The following is a 22326-nucleotide window of genomic DNA, read 5'->3' on the forward strand; positions in this document are numbered from 1 at the left end:
GTTCTGTTTGTTGTCTTTCTCATGTTGACATTCCTTCCAGTTCATGATACCAAAGCTTGTAAAAAACATAGTGGATTTGGATAAAGTGGAAATTTGCTGCATTTTGTATCGTATCATCTTTCAGCCAGCGTACATTAGAAGTTTTACATGTTAATCCTTTTAAAGAGGCATTTCATTTTGGTATGGCATAGTCAAGTTTCTATAAACTGCTTTGACACTTACCAGCTTCTTATAATATTTTATTTATTTCTTATGAAATGAATCCTTCTGTTGGGTTAGTGTGAATATAAAAGTATTAGAAAAAAATTCTCCATTGATTTGGTGTAGCTAATAATCATATAACTAGAAAAAAGTGTGAATGTACAGCTACTGTTGGTTTTACTGTGCAATTAAAATTTAACAAAATAATGTTTATCTTCTTTATATTAGTATATCATTTTATGTTATTTGTTGTAGGAAACTACTAAATAACATACCATTTTGGGAGGAAACATTACCAAAATGAAATATCACATCTAAGCTGGTCTGTTTAACTCTTCTATTACTCCATTGTTACCTTTCCTTGGTTCTCGCCACTGTTCCCAAACTACCAAACCTCTCAGCTCCCCCATTTTCCACGGTTGCGTCAATGAGCGGCTGGCTGACCGCACGCCTTCGCCCACTTTCTCCACCACCGACTCCGAGATCACTGAGATGGCAGATGAGCGCCAGAGCGAGATGTCCGACTTGATCGATGATGAGGCATTTGTGGACGACACCAGCTCGGACGCTGGCACAGAGGAGGGCTCGGACATCTTCAGCGATGGCCAGGACCCATTCTACGACCGCTCCCCCTGGTTCATCCTGGTGGGAAGGTTGGTGACGGGCTGTGGCGATCCCATCATGTCCTCCACACACACAGGCTGGGGCAGGAGTTTGGGGCGGATGCTGGCTTGGTTTAGTCTAGTTTATATGTAATTACACAGGTGTAAAGCAAAATGAAACAAAGGGCAGGAAGAAGATAAAGACTAATAAGTGCATGTAAGAAAACTCCTGTAAAAAGTTTTGGTCCCACTTTATTTTACAGTACACTAATTAAATATCAGATGACTATTAAATTAGAAACAAACTAGAAATATTGTGTTCTTTATTAGAAAATATTAGACCCTTTGTAAGACCGTTATTAGACTTTATTTGAAGCTACTTAGGGACAGTACAGTTCTAATATGTCCCTATTAACCTACTAAGAAAGTCTAACACTGTCTAAAAAAGAACATATTATTTCTAGTTTGATACAAAATATGACTTGTTATGTCTTATTAGTGTTCTGTAAAATAAAGTGCGATCAAAGGATGAATAAACAACATCATGTAAATGAATACTAATTAACATTTAATGACACAGGTTTCAGGGATGAATTCATGGTCAGTATAAGTCTATGAAGATGTTTTATCAATAGATGATGGTTGGACTGATGTTGCACTCAACACCAGTGTCAAGTAGAGAGATATTAAAGCAGCAGTATGTAGGATATAAGATGCAGCTATAATTTTACATATTATTTTTAGCAAACAGTCTTAAAAATGTGGAGAAATACTTTTGGTGTATCCCTTATTAATTATCAGTAGAGCCCTGCTTGGTGGAAGAATAATTTCAGGATCAGATCATGTATTCACAGCAGCTTTGCAGAGATAAATTGGACCAGTTTTGGATTTAATGTGATTAGTCATACTTCTGTGCTCACTGGGCTGCTTTTGTATGAGTTAGTTTTAATTTAGACTCTGTTCCCAAAAAAATTGAAAAGCCACCATCCTTTTCTCCCCACATCCTCCCAGCGTGATGTCTCATCCCCCGCCACAATCACTGCACTGACTGTATTAACTCCCATCTGTGTGTGAAGTACATGTATTTGCTGTGTCTAAGTTGATTAGCTGTCTGTCATTTTGTTTTTTTTTTAAACCTTGTTTTTTTGTTTGTTTTATTTATCACATTACATAAAGCATTTGTTTTATAACCTTGTTTGTTTTAACATTGCCCTTGGGATGTATTGTAGGTAATATTAACTCACTGGTAGTCGACAGTAATCATGCTTACTTGATTTGGTTTTAATTCATTGTCAAGATGAAATAATATGCTGCAGCAGCACTTGAAATCACAGCACACGTTGACTGGGGCCGTAGCGTCAGCGCTGTAAACATGATAAAGCTTACTAATAAACAGCGTGTGCCAATCTCGGAATAAGACGACAGATCAATGCAGGCTCTGAGCCCACCAGACTCTGTAACAGCTACCTTCGTCACTGTGACTTCAGAGATTTCACAGATTGATCCCTCTCCCCTCCGCCTTGGCCTTGAGTCTGCAAACGGAAGGAGAGGAGGTGGAGGGGAGGGGCGACAGAGAAAAGAGTATGTCGCCGGGGTGCAGCAAAACAAATCAAGTCCTACAAAACAAAATGTCAGTGAGCGTGTGAGTGAGAGACTAACACCACCATAACACGACACAATAAACCAGCCTTTACTGCTGCATCCCAGGCAACCTGTCATCGGCCTGTCACGCAGGTTAAAAATACAGTTGATGATTTAGACTGCTGCTGATTTCAGTGCGCTGGAGCATGTATGGTTTTATGTTCAGTTTTTTTTTCTCCTTTGTTTTTTTTTTTTTGTTTTTTTTTTTGCTTGTTTCTTAACATAACTGTCACTAATATTTTATTGTATGTTATTGTAGACATTAATATATGCTAAACACTGGAAATGTTTGTGTCCATTATATAGTGTTTAAATCATTGAAAATACACTTTAGTCAGTCGTTAAATATGTAGAGCTTTCAGAAAATTGTCTCTGTGTGACTGCTGAGATGTTTTTCAATAAATAGATGTCTACTTAGCTTTCAGCAGGCTTAATTAAATGCAACAGATAGCATGGCAGTTATGTAACAAAAAAACATTGATCTGAAGACCGCAGCAGTCGTGCCACACTGCTCCAGAATCACATTTTCACGTCTCTCTCTTCCTTTTTATGCTCTCAGGGCTTTCGTGTACCTGAGCAACCTGCTATACCCTGTGCCACTGGTGCACCGTGTTGCCATAGTAACAGAGAAGGGCGAGGTGCGTGGTTTCCTGCGTGTGGGGGTTCAGGCTATAGCTGGTGAGTAATTAATGAGATTCTCTAATAAGCAATAGTGTTGGGATCTTCATGCAAAGGTTATATCCTGCTGATCACTCATTTGTGCGAAATCATCCATGTGAAACAGACTGTTTATCTAACTTCCAGGGGAATAATATGGTCATTGTTTTATTTCTGTTTTGTGTTGTTTTTTTAATTTCAAAATGTAAGAGGATAAACCCTTGAGATGCACCATCAAACAAGAGTGAGAAATAAAAACTAATCTGAGCAACCCGGCACACATCTGGATGTGTGGCGCAATGGCCACGTTGCTGGACGAGGCTCTGATTTTTCATGTGTTTGGACACCGCAAGGAGTTCACTGTCACTGCCTGTCTCCACTATGGCACTACAGAACACCCATTAATTATACGTTATATGCAAGTATGTCAACTGTAGACCACACTGAAAATTTCGTGTAGCTCAGGATGATGGTCACACAGTGTTTACTTCCTGTTGCCAGCTGGTGGCATTGTGTTCAGGTCGGGACTCTTATCAAACATAAGTAGTTTGGGACAGATTGGACAGTGTACACTGAAGCAACTTCATATTTTACAGCGAAACATTGAAGTCTGACGCCTCACCCTTTAACAATAGCTGAATGTTTTAATAACTTTTGATCACAAAGTTGACTAGATGGCACACACCGATGTAGGAGTTTGTTAAAATCAAATGCCAAAAAATTACCATTCAATAGAAAATAGTCAGCCTCCTTAAGGATTTAGACTATGTCTCAAAGAGGCATGTGGCCACCAATTTTTCATGTATCTGAAATGTGCTGTTTAGGCTGCAGTTTAGGAACCATGGTTTAGCCACGGCCATTGCCAAAACTATTATGACACATAATTTTTCACCACGACTGACACGTGCCAAGTTTCATGCGCTATCAAACATGTTTAGCCCCTCAAAAATGCGATTGAAGAGTGCAAAAAATAAAAAGAATCGTCAGAGCAATTTCAATAGGATCCTTGCACTGGTTAGTGATCAGGCCCTATAGATAGACCAAATAACATTATGCCAAATACTGAGTCTACTTATGAGCTAAAAATGAAGGTAAATGCAATCAAAAACCAGGTTGATTTCAAGTAAACAGGCAGGAACAAGAAATCTTTTAAGTCATGAAAGATCGAGTGAAATAAACAAATTATTCCACTCTGATGGTGCTTTAAACTTAAAATGATGTCTCCCAATTTCTTTTAATGATTCTAGGCACAATAAGTATAAGGCTATGAGTGTGTCCAAATGAAGAGGATGATCTGAAAGTTAAAGTAAATGTATTAATATATTCAATGAAAATGTCTCCTAGAGTGAAGGAAGCCAATTGCAAGTACACTTTTGTATATCCTGTATATCAATTTGAGCTGTATGGTGTGCAATTTTATTTCTGTCACAATCTTTCTGATTTTTAGATACCAGAATATATTTCACTCCAACCAAATAACTAAATAAATGTGTGGTTCGGACTTCTAAGTTGATATCAGCATGAAAACATTTTGAAGAGTCTTCCAAAGAGAAAATTCCCTCAGATTTTCTGTGTGTTCTTTTTTGATGTGCTTTGACAGTTTTATTCAGTTGCGTCTGTGATAGATCCTGATAAGAGGACGGTTTTGTCTCTTTGTAGCTGACGAGGAGGCTCCAGACTACGGGTCAGGAGTTAGACAGTCAGGAACTGCCAAGATCTCCTTTGATGACGAGTACTTCAAAAAGGTAAACCCTGAGTCAGATGAAAGTATTTTCAAACTTGAAAATGCTCCTTTTTTCTATCTGGTGTGTCAGAGAAAGCAGATGTATAATACTCAGGTTAAAACATGAAGTGAGCAGAGGAAGTTGTGGTTTCCCCACATTTATTTATACAGCTTTACACAGAATATTTCCTGCAGCAAGATGGTTGTCACACTCAGTAGGCCATCATATGCTAATGAAAAAGTTGGGTACAGCCGCAGCATTCACACAGGTGGTTTGTTTATTTCTTTTCCCTTCACCAGCTACATGCTAATGTCTTCCTCCCTCTACTCTTGCCTCTCTTTCCTTTTCGTCCAATCAGAATGACTTTCCCTCCACCGTCATGACCCGCTCCGGCATGTCCCTGGAAGAGCTGCGTATTGTGGAGGGTCAGGGTCAGAGTTCGGAGGTCATCACACCCTCAGAGGAGCTTAACAGAATCAATGACATGGGTATGGCTGCCAGACCTTCACCTCTCCACTCGTAAATTTCGACCTCTCCTCCCAGTGGGAAACACACTTGGCAGATGGTCCCGTTGAATGCAAAGGAGGACTTCACATGTATAGTTATGATAATGAGACAGATGCAGGTTTCCCTACTTTGTGAAGGAATGTGTACAAAAGCTATTTGAGGAGTGAGTTTTTCCCCACAAATCACCAGCTTGATAATGTGCAGAAACCAGTCTAGCACTTAGAATTCATATGCAGATTACACAAAGCACAATCACAGGTCATTTTCAATAAATCTTAGCATGAGCCTTCCTAACCTTCCCCTGTGGCTTCTCTTCAGACCTCAAGCTGGGAAATGTCACAGAGACCAAGCTGGGTCTCGGTGATGGTCTGGCAGGGCAGCTGGAGGTTGGCAGCATCTTTACCTTCCGTGTTACCGTGCTGCAGGCTAATGGCATCCCGCCTGAATACGCTGATATCTTCTGCCAGTTCAAGTGAGTCCACAATTCTCCAAATCCTCTCTGGTAACTCAGCTGTACGGGGTGAAGGCATCATACACACATTTTTGGTACTGTCCAAAACTGCAGAAATTGTGGGAGAATATTAGAAATGAGATATGTGATGGAGATAAATAATCTCAAGTGTGTTATTGTTAATTGCGAGAAAAATTATAACTATTTCTTGGTTGCAAAATCAACCCCCCACAGTGAAATAGTTAGACAGGTGTATAATGGATGAAACATTTGCACAAATGCAAATGAAAAATGACATTTTTGTGTGGAGATGAAGACCTGTTACTTGGTATCTGGCTGAAAAGAAGAATATGAATATCTCTCTCAATTTTTTCCCATCTTCATTGCTTTTTGCTTATGCTACCTTCTTGACATGTTTTTTTGATGACATTTTAAGAAGAGTTTTGTTGTAAAGGAACATTTGAGATTGTTTGTGATCAGTGTATTATCTCAATATTAAACAAATAAAAAATGAATTCTTAACCAAGGTAATACTATAAATTCAAAATAATAGCTTCACTGAGGACAAAAGTATGCATCATTAATATTACTATGACAACGGATATGACATTTTGTGACTGTAGGTTTGAAAGTCATTTGATTTCACTAATTAAATCAAAAATAATAAGACATTTGATACATCTTAAGATTTAGTATTAAAAAAGAACATTCACAAGGCCAATAGAGATGAAAAATTAATGAGAAGTTTTAGCAAAGTCATCAAAGTTTTTGATATTCAGTTAACTTTGCAAAATGAGAAGAAATCAAAAATGTTGAGAGTAACGTCGAAGTGGTATTCCATGTTTATTTGCAACATTTTGATTTTATTCACAAAATGCAAAATAAATCTTTTTCCCTATGCCTGGCCCTAATTCTCTGAAGTAGTCTTTTGTACCATAAGAGAAGATGCAGATTTTGATGAAAGGCCCTAAAATAAATGCGACACATTGACACCCATTTGTATGTTGTTTCCTTTAGTTTCCTGCATCGTCATGACGAGGCTTTTTCTACTGAGCCTCTGAAGAACACCGGTAAAGGAGCTCCTCTGGGCTTTTACCACGTCCAGAACGTGAGTGTGCACACACAAACTCTCATGCACACTGTACTTCAACAACTTTCTGTAAATTAACTTTGACAATCGCCTTTTTTCACCGGTGCAGATTTCAGTTGAGGTCACAGAATCTTTCATTGAGTACATCAAGACCAAGCCCATCGTGTTTGAAGTGTTTGGCCACTACCAGCAGCACCCGCTGCATCTTCATGGCCAGGACCTAATCAGGTTGGTGGAGTTAATAAAGACATTCACTTTAAATGCAAATTCAATTCTTACAGTAGTGATTCATAGTTGATTAATTTTCAATTGGGTTCTGTATTTTCAGCTAATTGTACATTTATTTTAACAGTCCTCCAACACAGTCAAGGAAATACTATCCAATTCCGATGCCTCTGTCTAAACCAGGTAAGGATTTTACTGTAACAACAATATGTTCTTCACATGTCACCCTCATGTCAGCACATTTCTTTTATTCATTATGATTATGTCAGCATGCTTCATATTTCCTTCCACTTTTCTTTCATTTCTCGCTTCCTCTGGATGTTTTTGTCTCTTATTTAATCATTCTCCCACATTCATAATCCTCTTACCCCACTCTGCCCTCCCTCCTCCGCATCTCCTTTTTCACACGTCCCCTCCTATCTTTCTCACCATTCGTACAATATCATGCATTGAAACCCCAGACCACACCCGTAAGATAGAGCTGGTCCGCTACCTGATGAGCGGTTATGTGAACGGCAAAGTGTTGGACACACTGTCCGAGCACGCCAACGCCCTGGCGTCCTCTGCTGTGGCCAGTCTGGAGGACGAGGCTGACCAGCTCTCTCACTTCCCATTCCTCCCAGTGCCCACTGACCCCGTGCTAATTGTGCCCAGGCACCATGGTTGGTACTGCAGAGTAGCTAACAGAACAGACATTAGTTGCACCTGTGTGGTAGTGATTAGACTAGTGCTGTGCTTTGCTCCTGTGGTGCTCTGTGACTGCAGGCAGTAGCAGATAAAGCTCTGCAGTGACTCTGTGTGCTGCACTGCAATTCTATTTAGGTCCAGTCAGCTCAGTCCATCCCTCCCCATGTCCCTTAAAAACTGGCCTAAGCTGACACCTCCAGGTAAATCTGCTGCACACACTGAATCTTAAGCCAAATAATAATATGAGTATGTATCGTAATCATAGCATATCAATGACATAGCTTTCACAGCATAAATCACAATCCAGGGGCTTAAGCCTTTATAGGTTCAGCTGCCATCCAATTATGGTAGTTTTCATATGGAATAATGTTCATTTCAACACAAATAAATGTCACTGTGTGCCTCAGAGATTAGCCTGTTTCAACAGGAATGTAATCCTGATGTGTCCGACAGCAGGGTGCTGTCAGCGGTGGTGTAATCTGTGATTTAGCTCCTCGTAGCATCTCAGTATGTGCAATACATGGTTTGAATATGGTGATGATAATGGACTTATAATAATATATGATTAACACATCCTTTAATTATTGGTATTGGTAAGTATATGTGTGGGCTAATGGCTTAGTATCTCGTTCCAGTTTATTAATCCAGTTTATGCGATGATCTGGGCAAATACTCGATTCTGATTGGCTGAAGGGTGCCCATTAATTCCTACAAAGTTCCAGTGAAATTGTCTGTACTGATCTAAATTAAAGCACCAGCTACACAATTAATAGCCTGTATCTAAAATGAGTAATAGCATCAGGGACACAGTCAGAGCTTGTTTACAATTTATAGCAAGACATGCAACAAGCCACAAGATGGCGACTGTAACACACAAACTGCAAGAACTACACCCCCGCTCTGAAGTAACACCTTCTTGATACGTTATATCACACAAGCTATGGGTTGCCAAATTTTTCCATGCCAAGGCCCCCTAAATAGATAAATGATAGCTCACTAGTCTTTGTTAAACTTACTGTCAAATCTAAGCCTGTTTTTGTTTGCTGGAGTAGTGAATGCTTCAATTGCATGATAATTATGGGATGGTAATGACTGCTCTAGAAATCTGTCAAACCCTCTGGTGTTACCAGGGAAACAAAGTTATTACCTTGTGAAAGACGTAAGATTTTGAGCAGAAAACACATGAAAATATAAATTAATGGTCATATTTTTGGTTCTTTGATCGGTGACATGGAATAAGTAGGATAATACCCTTCAAGGTGTCCATTATCAGGAATTAATTGACTCCATGGAGCCAACCATAAGGAATTATCCCTTAATATTAAAGCTAATATTGACCCACTGTTTTCATTAATTCCCAAGGAAATTAGGGATAGCTCACATTTTAATATCCAGTTTGTGTGTGTTTGTGTGTGTCCAGTTCCAGCCACCAAGTTGAACACCATCACCAAGTCCAACCTGGGTCAGTGTGTCAGCAAGTATGACCTGTTGGTGTGGTTTGAGATCAGCGAGCTGGAACCCACCGGAGAGTGAGTGTCGACACGTTCATCTTATATTCACATACACATTTAAAAAGACACAGGATGTGAGATCTCAGATTAGTTCCAGAGTGCTCTATAACACTTTATTTGAAGGGTTAAGACTGACATGACCATGACCATAAAGAAGACTTTATGAATGTTTGACTGTTGCCAGCGTCATTCGGTCGGTTATGTCATTTTTAATGCAAAGTTGGCATTGGTTGATATGTCTATGCTTTCAAATAAGATGTTACCAAGTACTCTTACTAATACTAAAAACAAAGCATTACTTTTATCTTTAAACAATTTCAGCCAAATAATAACAACAATATAAATCCAAAAAAGTAGAGAAAACAATTAAATGAGGATAAAAAGATTTTAAAATATGAAAGGTGTACATAGAACCTCTCTGTTCCAACAGGGGTCATATTTAGTGAAATAACATCAGTGAAATATGTCCCGAGATGTCAGAACCTTTCAGTATCTGTTGGGTATAAGTCATGGCCAAAAACACAGTAAAAACCTAATGAATCAGGTTCTTGAAAGGTCAGAGAATCTGAAGGCTCTACTTTCATATATTGTAGCAGCATATAAAAAATAATTCAGTGTGAGATTTGAAAGGTTTGAACCAGAATAATTTAGCTAATGTGTGCCATTTTTCAAATGTAGATGTCTTGTTTCGCTGCAATTTGTCAAATACTAGTCACGATAGTTTTTATTATTAATTAATTTGTTGATCCTTTTCATGATTAATTGATTCATTGCCAAAAAATGTTGATCAAATTGAATTCAGATTGCTCTCATAGAGGACTAAAGAAACCAGCAAATATTCTCATTTGAGAAGCTAAAATCAGACTATTTGGACATTTCCCTCATCAGTCGACTACTAATAAATCAATCATTTCAGTTTTATTACTGAGATGTGTTGTTTGAAGTGTTCAGGCTGAGTGTAACCTCCCTCCCTCTCTCACCAGGTACATCCCAGCTGTAGTAGATCACAGCGGAGGTCTGCCCTGCCATGGCACATACCTACTGCACCAGGTACTGGAGATCTAAACAATTCCTTCTAACATCATAGTTTATTTCTTGTAAATCAGTTAATAATATCTCTTCTTCATAAGAAACATTTAGGAGCTTAATTTTGCTCGAGCTGTGTCTACTCTGATCCTAAGCTCCTGTCATCTGTGCTGCAGGGGATCCAGCGGAGGATCACAGTGACTCTCATCCACGAAAAGGGAAGCGAGCTCCACTGGAAGGATGTTCGTGAGCTGGTCGTGGGTGAGCAGTTCTCCCTTGGGGCTTACTAGTCCTACCTCTGTAATGTCACATTACTGTATGTTTGTAACAACTTGACTAATTGTAAACTTTCATTGTCTGAAAGGAAGCTTAGTTTATGAGGCAGCACGGAAAGTCTGAAAATATTCCAGTCAGGGTATTTGTCTCGCCTCGAGCTGCCTCGATCTTTAAGCAGTTTGTAGTGTAGCTGTGGCTGAAGGGCGAAATAATTACATTTCACGTTTTAGACTTTCAGCTGCTGACACTCTTATCCAGAGGCATTCATAAATAAGCAGGCATGTGTTTGAAATCTTGCAGTTGGACAATGTGACAAAAAAAATATGGCTGTTATACGGATAGTTCAGTTTCTTTAAAGTGGGGTTGTATGAAGTAGATGGCAGGCAACATACCCCGAGTCTGGAAAAGCAGAGAGGAGTACCAGCATGGAGACTGTGCTGTGGACAGTCAGCAACAAAACGTATTTTAGCCATTTAAAAAACAGCTCACATTATATTAGTTTAAGTGTATGCTATGTTTAGGATATTTTCACTGTTTTCTCACTGACTTTGCCATCATACAGCCTTTTCTGATGGCAGTATCATTCTCTCCAAACCAACCAAACTCTATGGCTGAAATAAGTGATTTTACCTCAAAAAACACAGGAGTTGCTGATCTATTGTTGCCTTGATCAGTTAGTTTGTTTATTGTGTGACCAAAGGCAACCAAAGTTGCCGATCAAGGCGGCGGTAGTATTGTGTGGTGCTGTGAGATAAAATTCACCTATGGAGTTTGTTTTTTTGTTTTTTTTTTTGTTTTGGAGAGAGCGATATTTGGCTTGTATAACATAGATTTCTTATCACAAAAGGCAGTTTTAAAGTAAAGTGCAGAAGTGCTGAAAATATTCTAAATATAGCATAGTGGCTAAAATACCTTTTGTTGCTGACCCTGTCCATGGCAGTTCATCGTGTAGCTTGCATGCTGCTACTCCTCTCTGCTTCTCCAAACTAGGGATGTGCTGACTGCCATCTACTGCAGCACACTGACTATGGATATGTACCTCATACAACATGAGGTATATATCTGTATATAATCTGTGAACTATCCCTTTAAATTAAATTCTGCTGACTGAGTTCCCTTATTAGGCATTCATACTCCATTAGAGGTCGTCCTCTGAGCTCCTGTGATGACAAGATGTTGACATGTTGTGTTGCTCTGTGTCCCACCAGGTCGCATCAGGAACAAGGCTGAAGTGGACGATAGCGCCGCTGATGCCGTCCTGTCCCTCAACATCATTTCTGCTAAGAACATCAAATCATCCCACAACTCCAACAGGTAGCTGCAGTACCCACACACTTACAACCCAGTATCTGACTATCTCAAATCTAATTGTACTTGATTAATAACCAGCATATAGCCAGCAGACACAATATTTTAGAGGTGTAAATCTATCGATTTATTGGTACAACATCAAGGTTTGTTGCTGACATTCTGCTTGTATTCTTCAAACTCTTTTTCTTTAACACGTCAACTCCATTATTTTGTCTTCATTGAATTATTTGCCACATATTGTAGTTTCTTTTTCTTAAAAACAGTTTAGAAATGGTATCAGGCAGTGTCTGTGTTTGTGTCCTTGTCCTCATATTTGCCTAGGGCAGAGCAGAATCATTGCATGACCATTTCCATTTTCACAGCTGTTAATTTTCTTGTTAATTTGCTCCATTGTCTCTGTTGCCTGACTCTCTGTGCTTCTCTCTTTTTGTCTGTGCACTCTCTTCTTCCTCCTGCTGCGGCTGGACTCTTGATTGTGCTCAGGCTTTCTATTGATAAGGATATTGATAGGTACCAGTGACCAGAGAACATAAGGCTCCTTCTTGTGAAAGAACTTTATGCTTCTCATTAGTCCTATAGATTCATAGAAATAAGTTCTCCACACTTTGTGTTTTTTGTTGGCATGTTGCATTAAGTTTACCTTTATTTCCATCAACATTTAGCATCTGAAAAGACACATCCTATTCCAGATTATGTGTGGCTAAATAAGGGCAACCTTACATGCAAATGCAATCTTGTTTTTTGTGTTAGTTTGTGTCATGGTATGTTGGTCGTCTGTGGCACCCCGGTTCCAAATGAATGCTTTCCTCTCAGCTGTTATTCACTGTGTGAGTCAAAAACAACCAAGGCCATTGAGGCACCAACAGGGCAGCTCTGACTCTTAGCCTGTGGGTAAAACGCCCCCTGCTGCCTAAAACAGGAACAGTGTAGATCCTCACAAACAGTCATTTTATTAATTTATTTTTATGACTCTGTGTATTGTGACTTCTTTGATGAATAGTACAGTATTGTCTAATGTATTCCGTGCCATATTGTGGACACAAATAAGAAAGGAGAAGACGAGAAGGGACATAGTGACAGTTAAAAAAACAATATACAAAAAAAGGTTAGCCCCCAGTTATTCAAAATAAATCAATCAAAAGACAAGATTAAAAAAGAAAGAAAAAAATCTAATTGTAGGCTACCAGATATGTATTTGTAAATAAAGAAAATGAATTTTTTGGAGGGCAGAGAATTGACATTTCCTATTTATGGAAGGCAAATACATTTTCTCTTTATTATGGTTAAGAAAGTGATTCCATACTTAATAAAAACGTGAGTAGTATTTTAGTTTCTCCAACTTAAGAAAGTGTGTGAAGTCTTCTGCAGTCCAGTGAGCCATTTTAGAGTGCAGACAGACACCTGCCTATTAAACAATGTGCTATATAATAGCAGTGGATGAATGTATGTTCTATGTTGTGCCAGCTGTCACATATGGCTCACTGCACTTGGCACATTCCTGACACTCTTGTTAACTACTCTGGCTCCTGATCACATTGTCTCTATAGCCAAGCTCTCACCTCAGTGTGCTTCCTCACATCTTGTTATGTTTGGGGATAAGTGTGAGGACCCCTCAGTCACTGCACACTGTCTCCCTATAGTTTGATCACTGCTGCTGCTTTCACGCAGATCCTACAAACTCTGTTGTTTGTAAAGCACTGGCTAAGACTTTATAGAAAACAAAAGTATTTAAGTTCATGTGTAATTTTGCAGATTAAGTGAAGATTATTTGATTTTCCCCTTCAGGACTTTCTACCGTTTCGAAGCAGTATGGGACAGCTCCCTGCACAACTCCCTCCTGCTCAACCGAGTGACTCCATATGGAGAGAAGATCTACATGACCCTGTCTGCATATCTAGAGGTCAGTTATTGCTCTACTGTGTTGTACCCATAGACAATAGAATCATTAGTGGACAGAACCACCATGACATCACCAATTGGTTTGTTGACTACCATTTTGAAGCCTTGAGGCCGGACATTATGGTATAGTAACACCAAAAGTGTGGGGCTCTTGGGTGACGTAATGTGACTTGGACGATGCTTGGTTTCAGCTCTTTAGTTCAGCAGGAAATAATGACAGAAACCCTGGTCGCGATATTTTTAGTATTACAACTAAACACTTGACTAAATCATGTTTCTAAAAAACATTTTAAGTGAGAAACAGGTAATGTATTAACAGAATCCATATCCATATATGATCAATACTGTCGACTGTAGTTTCGTGAGCCCTGTGTGTTGCACTAAAGCATACCCTGTAGGAGTGGGGCGATTCCTCAAAGTAATCAACATAATAAATTATGGAAATTTGTCAATTTGCATAAGGCGTGTTGATATATCACTCTGCTGCACGTAGTCAAAGCATGGATTCCCCCGAAGAACAAGCTCGAAGGACTGCACGATATTGGAAAAAACTGACATTGCGATTTTTTTTAACCCTGCGATATATATTGCGATATGAAAAAATACAGGAATTTTCGCCAGATGAGTTGAATAGCACTTTATGTTATGCTGCACTGCTGCCATCTTGTGGACAATTAACCTGCGCTGATCTTGCGACTCACTCCATATGCAGGGGCGTGGTCTGCTTTGGCAAACTGATTAAGAACGATTGTGACTGGTGGATCGCTGTGCGCAGTGTGTGTCAGGTACTCTTGAAATTAGAAGAGAACATGCGTAGTTCATTTGCCTCCTACATCGCAGGACCTGCAATGTGACTAGTGGTCACACGTACATTGCGATGACGATGCTCAAACGATATATTGTGCAGCTCTACTTTACACCATCTTATGATGTATGCTTTCTGCTTGCTTTAATGATAATGTACTAGTGAGAAATGGCTAAGACTAACATTACAGACAATCTGTAATTTCTTTGTAATTATTATTTTTGTCCCATACTGATGCAAAAATATTTTGCCCTGCATATTACCACAGTGATGAAATAAATCCATGCCATAACCAGTTAAAGATTTACGTCAAGTACTTCCATTAAAATACTGGTTGTCCAGTTCAGGTAAAGAGTTGATACAGTGATAAGTGATTAAATTAATGTTTCACATCTACAGTACTTTTGAATTTGAGGTCCAGTATTTGTTTTTGATCAGGCATCTGACAATTCTATTAAATAGGGTGAACATTTGTTATAATATTATAATTGTTCTAATGTGCTTTATATGTCTGTTTTTTAGGATTATGAGTTAATAAACCACTGAATTATTAATGAAACAAGTTTTGATATTTATTTTAGGTCAATTAATTGTTATATTAATTGAATAAAAAAAAATGTTGGATTAATCAGTTGATCAAAAAAATAATCATTAGGTGCAGCCCTAATATCCTTTCCTATTTTACTCTAAATACATAAGGTTCCATACAATAGACAACATAGACTTATTTTTGAAGCCAGCAGAGTTGCCCCCTCCTGGTAAGTAGAAAGAATGCAGGTTTAAAGCAGTTCCTTACTGACTTCACTTTTCAGATGCTGAAACTCTGTTCACTTGTCCTACTGTCTATGGTTGTACCTTTTTGCATTCAGCTCTGTATTGTACCCTTCTGGATGTCAGCACAGCTAACACATTCTTTGTGTCTCCTCTTCACAGCTGGACCATTGCATCCAGCCTGCCATTATTACCAAAGACATCTGCATGGTCTTCTACTCCCGGGATGCAAAGATCTCCCCTCCCCGTTCCCTCAGGAACCTCTTTGGGAGCGGATACTCTAAAACCCCTGACTGGTAAGACTTCAGATTGCCGTGTCATTGATATTTTTATCACTCAAAATCAATTAAAGCCATTTGGATCGTGTTATATCCGCACAGTGTATGTAAACAGAACCTCTCTTTTTAGCAATCGAGTCACTGGCATCTACGAGCTGAGCTTGTGCAAGATGTCTGACACTGGAAGCCCAGGTGAGCAAACTCAAAATCGGCTTTAAAGGCATAGTTTGGATTATTTGAAGTGGGATTGTATGAGGTATTTGTCAATAGTCAGTGTATAACCTGCAGTAGATGATGGTCTGTACGTCCCCAGCTGCTGACTCAGAGAGATCGATTTTTGGACTGCGCATGTGTCGGCGTCAGTGTCAGCGCTGTGTCCCTCGCCAAACAGTTCTGTCAAAACTGAATTTTTATATAGTTTTGAGCAAGCTTTTTAGGGTACACTTTGTAGATCCTGATTGTTTTAACTACACTTCTTAATCGGAGCAAGGATCTTAGCAATTGGACGCTTTTTTTTCTCAAGTAAACTAAAGCTGAGCACACGCTCAGGTAGCCATGGCTCCACTTACTTCGCCATCTGGCTGGCTCCTCTTACCTCACCATCCGGCTGTGAAAGCTGTGTCTTCCTCTGCAAGAAGATCGTTGAGCTGGAGCAGAGGATTTCTACTCTCTACAAAATCCAGGAAGCTGAGAAACACCTGGACACTATCCTCTTCGTGTCTGCCACCGGTGAAGAGCTGGAGGCTACGGCTCCTTATTCGGCTGATGACCCCACTCCTCCAGCCACGGCCTTTATGCTGCCTGCTGCCACTCCAGTCGCAGGTGCTCGTCCACCCGCACCTGTTTCTGCTGCCGCTCCAACCATTGCTGCTGCTCCTCCGGCTACCAGCTCCACACATGCCGCTACTATGGCTCCGGTCACTCCACCCGCTGCTGATGCCACTGCTCCATAGATCGGCTCTACGCAGCCCGCTGCTACCGCCCCAGCTGCCTTGCCTGAGGACCCCTGGCTTCGGCTCGGGGCTAAATCAAAAGCCCCAGTCAGCTCCACTCCCTCACACTCAGATATCTGGGCTGTTGTCGGTGACTGGAAAAGGAGGGGGAGTTTGTTGTTTCGTACTCCCACAGCTTGTGACATCCAGGTAAACAACCGTTATGACATCCTGGATTTACATGAATTTCCTGCTGAATTACCCGCGGCCTCCTCCTTCACCTCCCATGACTTTAAATGAGTCCAGCGGATCTCCACCACTCTGGGCCCGCCTGATGAACAAACCTGGACAAACCAGTTGCCGACGCCTCGTCGTGCACAGCCAAATTTCACCCCAGCTCCGCGGGGCTCTTCTTCGGCCTGTCCTCCATCATCCGCTCCCGTACAGAGTGCACAGTCCCATACTCCACCACAAGCTGCGTCTCCTACCACCCTGGTCATCGGTGATTCAATTATGAGGCACATCAGGAGACAATCAGCAGAGACATTCTTTTTTCCTGGTGCCAAAGTGGCTGACATCCAGTCTCCTGGCGAAGTATCCCAGCACTAGGAATGTTGTTATCCACGTAGGATGCAATGACGTCTCCAACCAGACTTCTAAAATTTTAAAGCAAGATTTTAGCAGGCTTCTTCACATATTGAAAGACTGTGGAAATCGCATTTTCATTTCTGGACCCCTGCCACCACTGAACCACAGCGCTGGCCGTTTTAGCCGTATCCTCAGCCTCCATTCATGGCTCCAGTCTGCCAGTGTAGCACACAGGATGGTTTTTATTGACAATTTTAACCTCTTCTGGAAACGTTCTTCCTTTTATCTGAGGGATGGTATCCATCGTAGTAGGCTCGGTGCACGTATCTTAATAGACAGCATATTTTACTTAGTTTTAAATGCTCGCACAGTTTGACTGTTGTCTAAAGGATGCTCAGAGGACCAGGTGTGCTCATTACAGGTCACTTCCAGTCACCAACCGCTGGCTGAGTTCTTCTCTGCAACACTATCATTATCCCAATCAGGTATTGACTCACCAGCTCCCCCTTGTGCTCAGGTGGTCTCGAGACCATTACAGTCTCCTTTACTGGTATGCTTATCAAGGCCTTCCTCAGCTTCACAGGTGTTAAAATCTGACCTCAGTGCTCCTCCAGAGTCACATGTTTCTGAGGTGGCCTTGGATGATGTCACGACTTCTATTCCAGTTCCTGTTCTTCTTCTCCTTTTCAAGCATTCAATTTCAACTATCCCCACACCCTCATTTGCTGCAGCTCCGTATGCTAATGTTAATGTTCAAGTTAAAGCAGCTAAACCGCAAAAAAGATTATTTCGTCCTGGAAAAAATCCATCTACTGTCACTCAACTTGGCAGAATTCAAGGTTTTAAAATTTGCCATCTAAACACTTGATGAAATTAAGATTATGCTCATGCAATCAAAAGCACATATAATGGCAATTTCTGAAACATGGTTAACCCCTACTGTTCCTGATACTTTTCTCTCAATAGAAAATTACCATCTATATCGGAGAGACCGCCTTGACAAATCTGGCAGTGGGGTTGCCTTTTATGTGCATCAGAAATATGCACATTCTATAACAAAAACTGAAACTGAAATAGAGACATTGCAACTGGTTGTAAATTTTACGTCAACAAGCGATTACGATTATTGTCACATATAAGCCTCCAAATGCCAATACAAGCACTTACTTATTGCAGCTCACCGATATAATAAAATCGGTAAAAACGAAAGAGCTTGTTATTTTGGGTGACATTAACATGGACTGGAATGACGGTTCATCAAAATCATTGAAAGCTGCTGCAACAAAGTTTGGTCTCTATCAATTAATTAAAGGCCCCACTAGATTTGGAAATACACACAGTTAAGTCCTTCATCTCATCTTTACAAATCAACCATCTAAATATGCACTGTCTGGTGTAATTCATACTGCAATGTCAGACCACTCATTAATCTATGCCATTAGAAAAACTGTAAAACCCCCGAGAAGCCATACTTGTCGTTCGTTCTCAAAAATCCCAAACTCAAAACTACCTCAGTTTAATGCTGAAATTAGTGAAATCGATTGGAGCAATGAACTGACTTTAGAAAACCCAGAACAAATCCTGTCTCAGCTCTATGAAAGAGTGGATAAATACATAAAGAATTTACTACTGCATACAAGGTACAGTCTTGGCAGAGTAAATTACCATGGGTAAATTCCGAAATTTTGCAATTACTCAAACAGGAGACACTTTCTTTTAAATTGTATAGATCATCAAAAACATTGGAAAATAAAACGCATTTTATTGAGATCAGAAATAAATGTACGACTGAAGTACGTAAAGCTTCATCCCTCCTCACATCAGCACAGGAATGAGTAGATATTGAGTGAAATTTCATTTTTGGGTGAACTACTGTTTTAAGGAATTCCATGTCGTTTCTTGCTCCCAGTATTACATAGATGTGTTCGGGGCATGACTATTATCACACATGTTAAGTTTGATGCAGATTGAAACATTTACACTAAAGTTATAGCAGTTTCGTGTTTCGTGGCGAGACAGCAAAATTCGCCACCGCGCTACAGCCACACCGTTTAAAGCTGACTAAATGTCCACATAAGGAAAGCAAGTCCCCACAATGTGAGTGTGTAAACATATTTATGTATCCACAACATGAGAAATACACATCAACACAAACACACAAACTCACACAGGTACAGTTTCTCACAGTCACGGTTGCTCAACCCAGCCAAACATCATGGGCCATGGGCCAAGATAACTTTTGATCTTGTTGTTGTTTGAGGGTTTAATGGTTGCTGGTGTAACCATTGGTGTGTCCTTGCCAAATATATCGAGAAATCATTTTATCCCATTCCATGAATTCATTATCAGTTACCTCCACTGGTAAAGTCTGGAACAGGTATAGTAACCTTGGAAGTACCTTCATTTTAATCACCTCCACTCTTGTTGTGGTACTCATAAAGAGTATTAGATTCCATCTTCCAATATCAGTTTTTATTTTAGATAGTAATGGGGCATAATTGTTAGACTTTAATTGGCTTAAGTCTTTAGCTAAATTGATTCCCAGATACTTCATTGATTTTGATTCCCAGTTAATTTTATCTGTTTCTCAAATGGTTTGATCTGGTCTATAGTTGAAGGTAATGACTTTTGGACATTTATTTTGTAGCCGGATAGTACTCCATAATTTGTCAGAGTTGACATAATTGCTGGAAAGGATGTATTTGGGCTGGATAAATATATTAATACGTCATCTGCACTCCTGCAGAAAATAGCATCCTGCCTTGAGTCTGTTGCTGTTTTATAAAACCTGTCTGATCTAAATGGATGATTTTCGGCAAAATGATTTCTAGATGTCTGGCTAAAATAGCCGTAAACAGTCTATAGTCTTGGTTAAGGACACTAATAGGTCTGTAATTGGAGCATTCAAACTCGTCCTTTCCATCCTTTGGAATTATAGAGATGATGGCTTCTCTCCATGAAGGAGGAATTTCTCCCTTCTTCAACACCCAATTAAACTTATTCTTCAGCAACGGGATTAATGATCCCTTAAGTGCTTTATACCATTCTGAGGTGTACCCATCCGTTCCCGGGGACTTGTTAGCCTTAAGATTTGTTATCGCCTTATCTATTTCTTCAGCTGTAATTTCTGCTATCAAATCCATGTTCTGCTCTTCTGTTACTCTAGGTAAATTTAAACTCTTTGAGAATGAATCTGTCTGGGCTTTGTTGTTTACTTTTGGTTGGGTATTGTCACAGTTCTGCAGGCCCAGTTTCCCTCCTCTCACTCTGCCTCTGTAATTTTCCGCTCTCCCTGCCTCTGCTCCACTCTACCTGCCAGCCACTCCCACCTCATCAGCCCAACTCTACCCACCTGGAGGCTCATCCCCAATCAGCCCAGTATAAAGCCTCTCCAGCACTCTCACTTCTTGCCAGACCATTCTTCAGTATTTGTCTGCAAGACTGTCCAGCCCTTATTCCTGGATTGTTTTCCCTGTTGCCTACCCTGCCTGTCTATGACTCGCCTGCCTTGCCTGGTTCCGGGATTTTCACCGAAGCCTTCTGTCCCTGACCATGAGATCGTTCTCTACGTTCCTGGTTTCTGCCTGCCTTATATTCAGATGTAAGGTCAGATATACAGGGCTGTGGTCTGACAAATCAATTATTCCCATATCACATTTTTCAACCTTATGTCTATCCTTGTTGTACATCAAAAAGTAATATATCCTTGAATATATTGTGTGTGGTGAGGAAAAGAATGTGTAATCTTTACTTGTAGGGTTCAGTTCCCTCCACACATCCATAATACCCAGTTCAGACATCAATCCCTTGTTTTTTTTTTGGCTTATAACAGTCTTTTGTGTCCCTCCCGCAGAGGAGTCTAGTTGTGGGTTAAGTCTTTGATTTAAATCTCCTCCACTAATCAAAGTACCTTCCACCTCTGATGTCATCAGATCAAACATCCTTCTGTAAAATGTCCAGTCTGAGCCTGGAGGGGCATAGATGCTAAGAAGGGTAACCACCTCTCCCTCCAATCTCCCCCTAACCAAAATGTATCTTCCCTCTTTGTCTCCAATCACTTTTAATTTCTCAAATGAATTCCTCCTTGATATTAAAATAGCCACCCTTTTATGTCCTGATTTGTATGATGCAGAAAATATTTGATTATAACCGTCTCTCTTTAGCTTCTCATGCTCGTTCTCTGTTAAGTGGGTTTCCTGTAAAAATATTACACCTACCCCGTCCTTTTTCATCTTGTTAAGTATCTTTTGTCTCTTAATTGGGTTGAGCACTCCATTTACATTATAGGAAGCTACTTAAATCAATTTTTTTTCTGTTATTTTTTTTATACCTCCTCCCTCGTGTCCACCTCTTCTCCTCCTTTCCATAACCCCCCTTTTTGCTACAGAAATAATAATGAACGATTAACAAAGAAAAAATAACACTTGGAATGAACAATATCCAATACAATAACAAAAGAACCTCCTTAAGTGAGGTCTGTATCACAACCTTAACTGAGTCCTGTTGTTTAGTCAGCTCTGAGGGATATCCTCCGATTCCTAGGAACAGAGGACCCTCACTGCTAAAATTAGCATGATCCATATGTCCTTAAACGGCTCCATAAAAAGCACTCCTGACGTTGTAAACTCGCTTCGAGGAAGTAACATTTTTAAATCAAGTCCCACATGTTTTGTATGAGTCTAAACCTTGAGAGTCACCTGTGGCTCATCTCCGTGTCTCTTGAGTGGCGCTTAACGTTACCTGAAGACAGTCGGACCTTCACCATGGTGTCCCGTGTATCATCATTCATTTCCATCTCGAGGTCTCCTGAAGGCTTGCAGTTTCTGCTTACACCCTTGTCTCGCCACCCCTGGTCCTTTTCCATCCTTAGCTCGACTTGTTCTCCACGTTAATCGTTCAATCTTCTCCTTCCAGTTCTCCGCTGGTTTTATGACATCACCTGAAAACATCTGACAACCATAGCCTCCTCCGCTGTGTTGCAGGTGCACGTTTCCCCCTCGTAGAACACCTGGAGCTTCGCTGGGAAAGGCGTCTGGAAACGAATGTTCTTCTCTTTCAGTACTTTTTTTTTTTTTTTCTGTGTACTCCTTTCGTTTTTTCAATATCTCCAGAGCGTAGTTGTCATCCAAGAACACTTTTCTCTC

General features: G+C 40.2%; 1 protein-coding gene across 13 annotated transcripts in view; it reads left to right on the forward strand.

Moving 5' to 3' along the window:
• The window catches only part of kif1b (kinesin family member 1B), an 88575-nt gene that overhangs the window by 53663 nt on the left and 12586 nt on the right, over positions 1-22326 (forward strand). For 6 of the 13 annotated variants that reach the window (XM_084721352.1, XM_084721359.1, XM_084721357.1 and 3 more), the window contains 16 exons: positions 603-854; positions 3004-3122; positions 4761-4846; positions 5184-5313; positions 5651-5804; positions 6801-6891; positions 6983-7101; positions 7226-7281; positions 9206-9314; positions 10280-10346; positions 10499-10583; positions 11807-11912; positions 12393-12419; positions 13695-13809; positions 15547-15680; positions 15793-15854. In XM_084721352.1, the coding sequence (XP_084577478.1) occupies positions 603-854; positions 3004-3122; positions 4761-4846; positions 5184-5313; positions 5651-5804; positions 6801-6891; positions 6983-7101; positions 7226-7281; positions 9206-9314; positions 10280-10346; positions 10499-10583; positions 11807-11912; positions 12393-12419; positions 13695-13809; positions 15547-15680; positions 15793-15854 (1712 nt within the window). Of the gene's footprint in view, positions 1-602; positions 855-3003; positions 3123-4760; positions 4847-5183; positions 5314-5650; positions 5805-6800; positions 6892-6982; positions 7102-7225; positions 7282-7559; positions 7761-9205; positions 9315-10279; positions 10347-10498; positions 10584-11806; positions 11913-12392; positions 12420-13694; positions 13810-15546; positions 15681-15792; positions 15855-22326 lie in introns of all 13 variants that reach the window. The other 7 variants (XM_084721356.1, XM_084721360.1, XM_084721358.1 and 4 more) reach the window with 4 other exon arrangements.

The sequence above is a fragment of the Lutjanus erythropterus genome, chromosome 6 (assembly GCF_056507025.1).
Source record: "Lutjanus erythropterus isolate fLutEry1 chromosome 6, fLutEry1.hap2, whole genome shotgun sequence".
Taxonomy (NCBI): Eukaryota; Metazoa; Chordata; class Actinopteri; order Lutjaniformes; family Lutjanidae; genus Lutjanus; species Lutjanus erythropterus.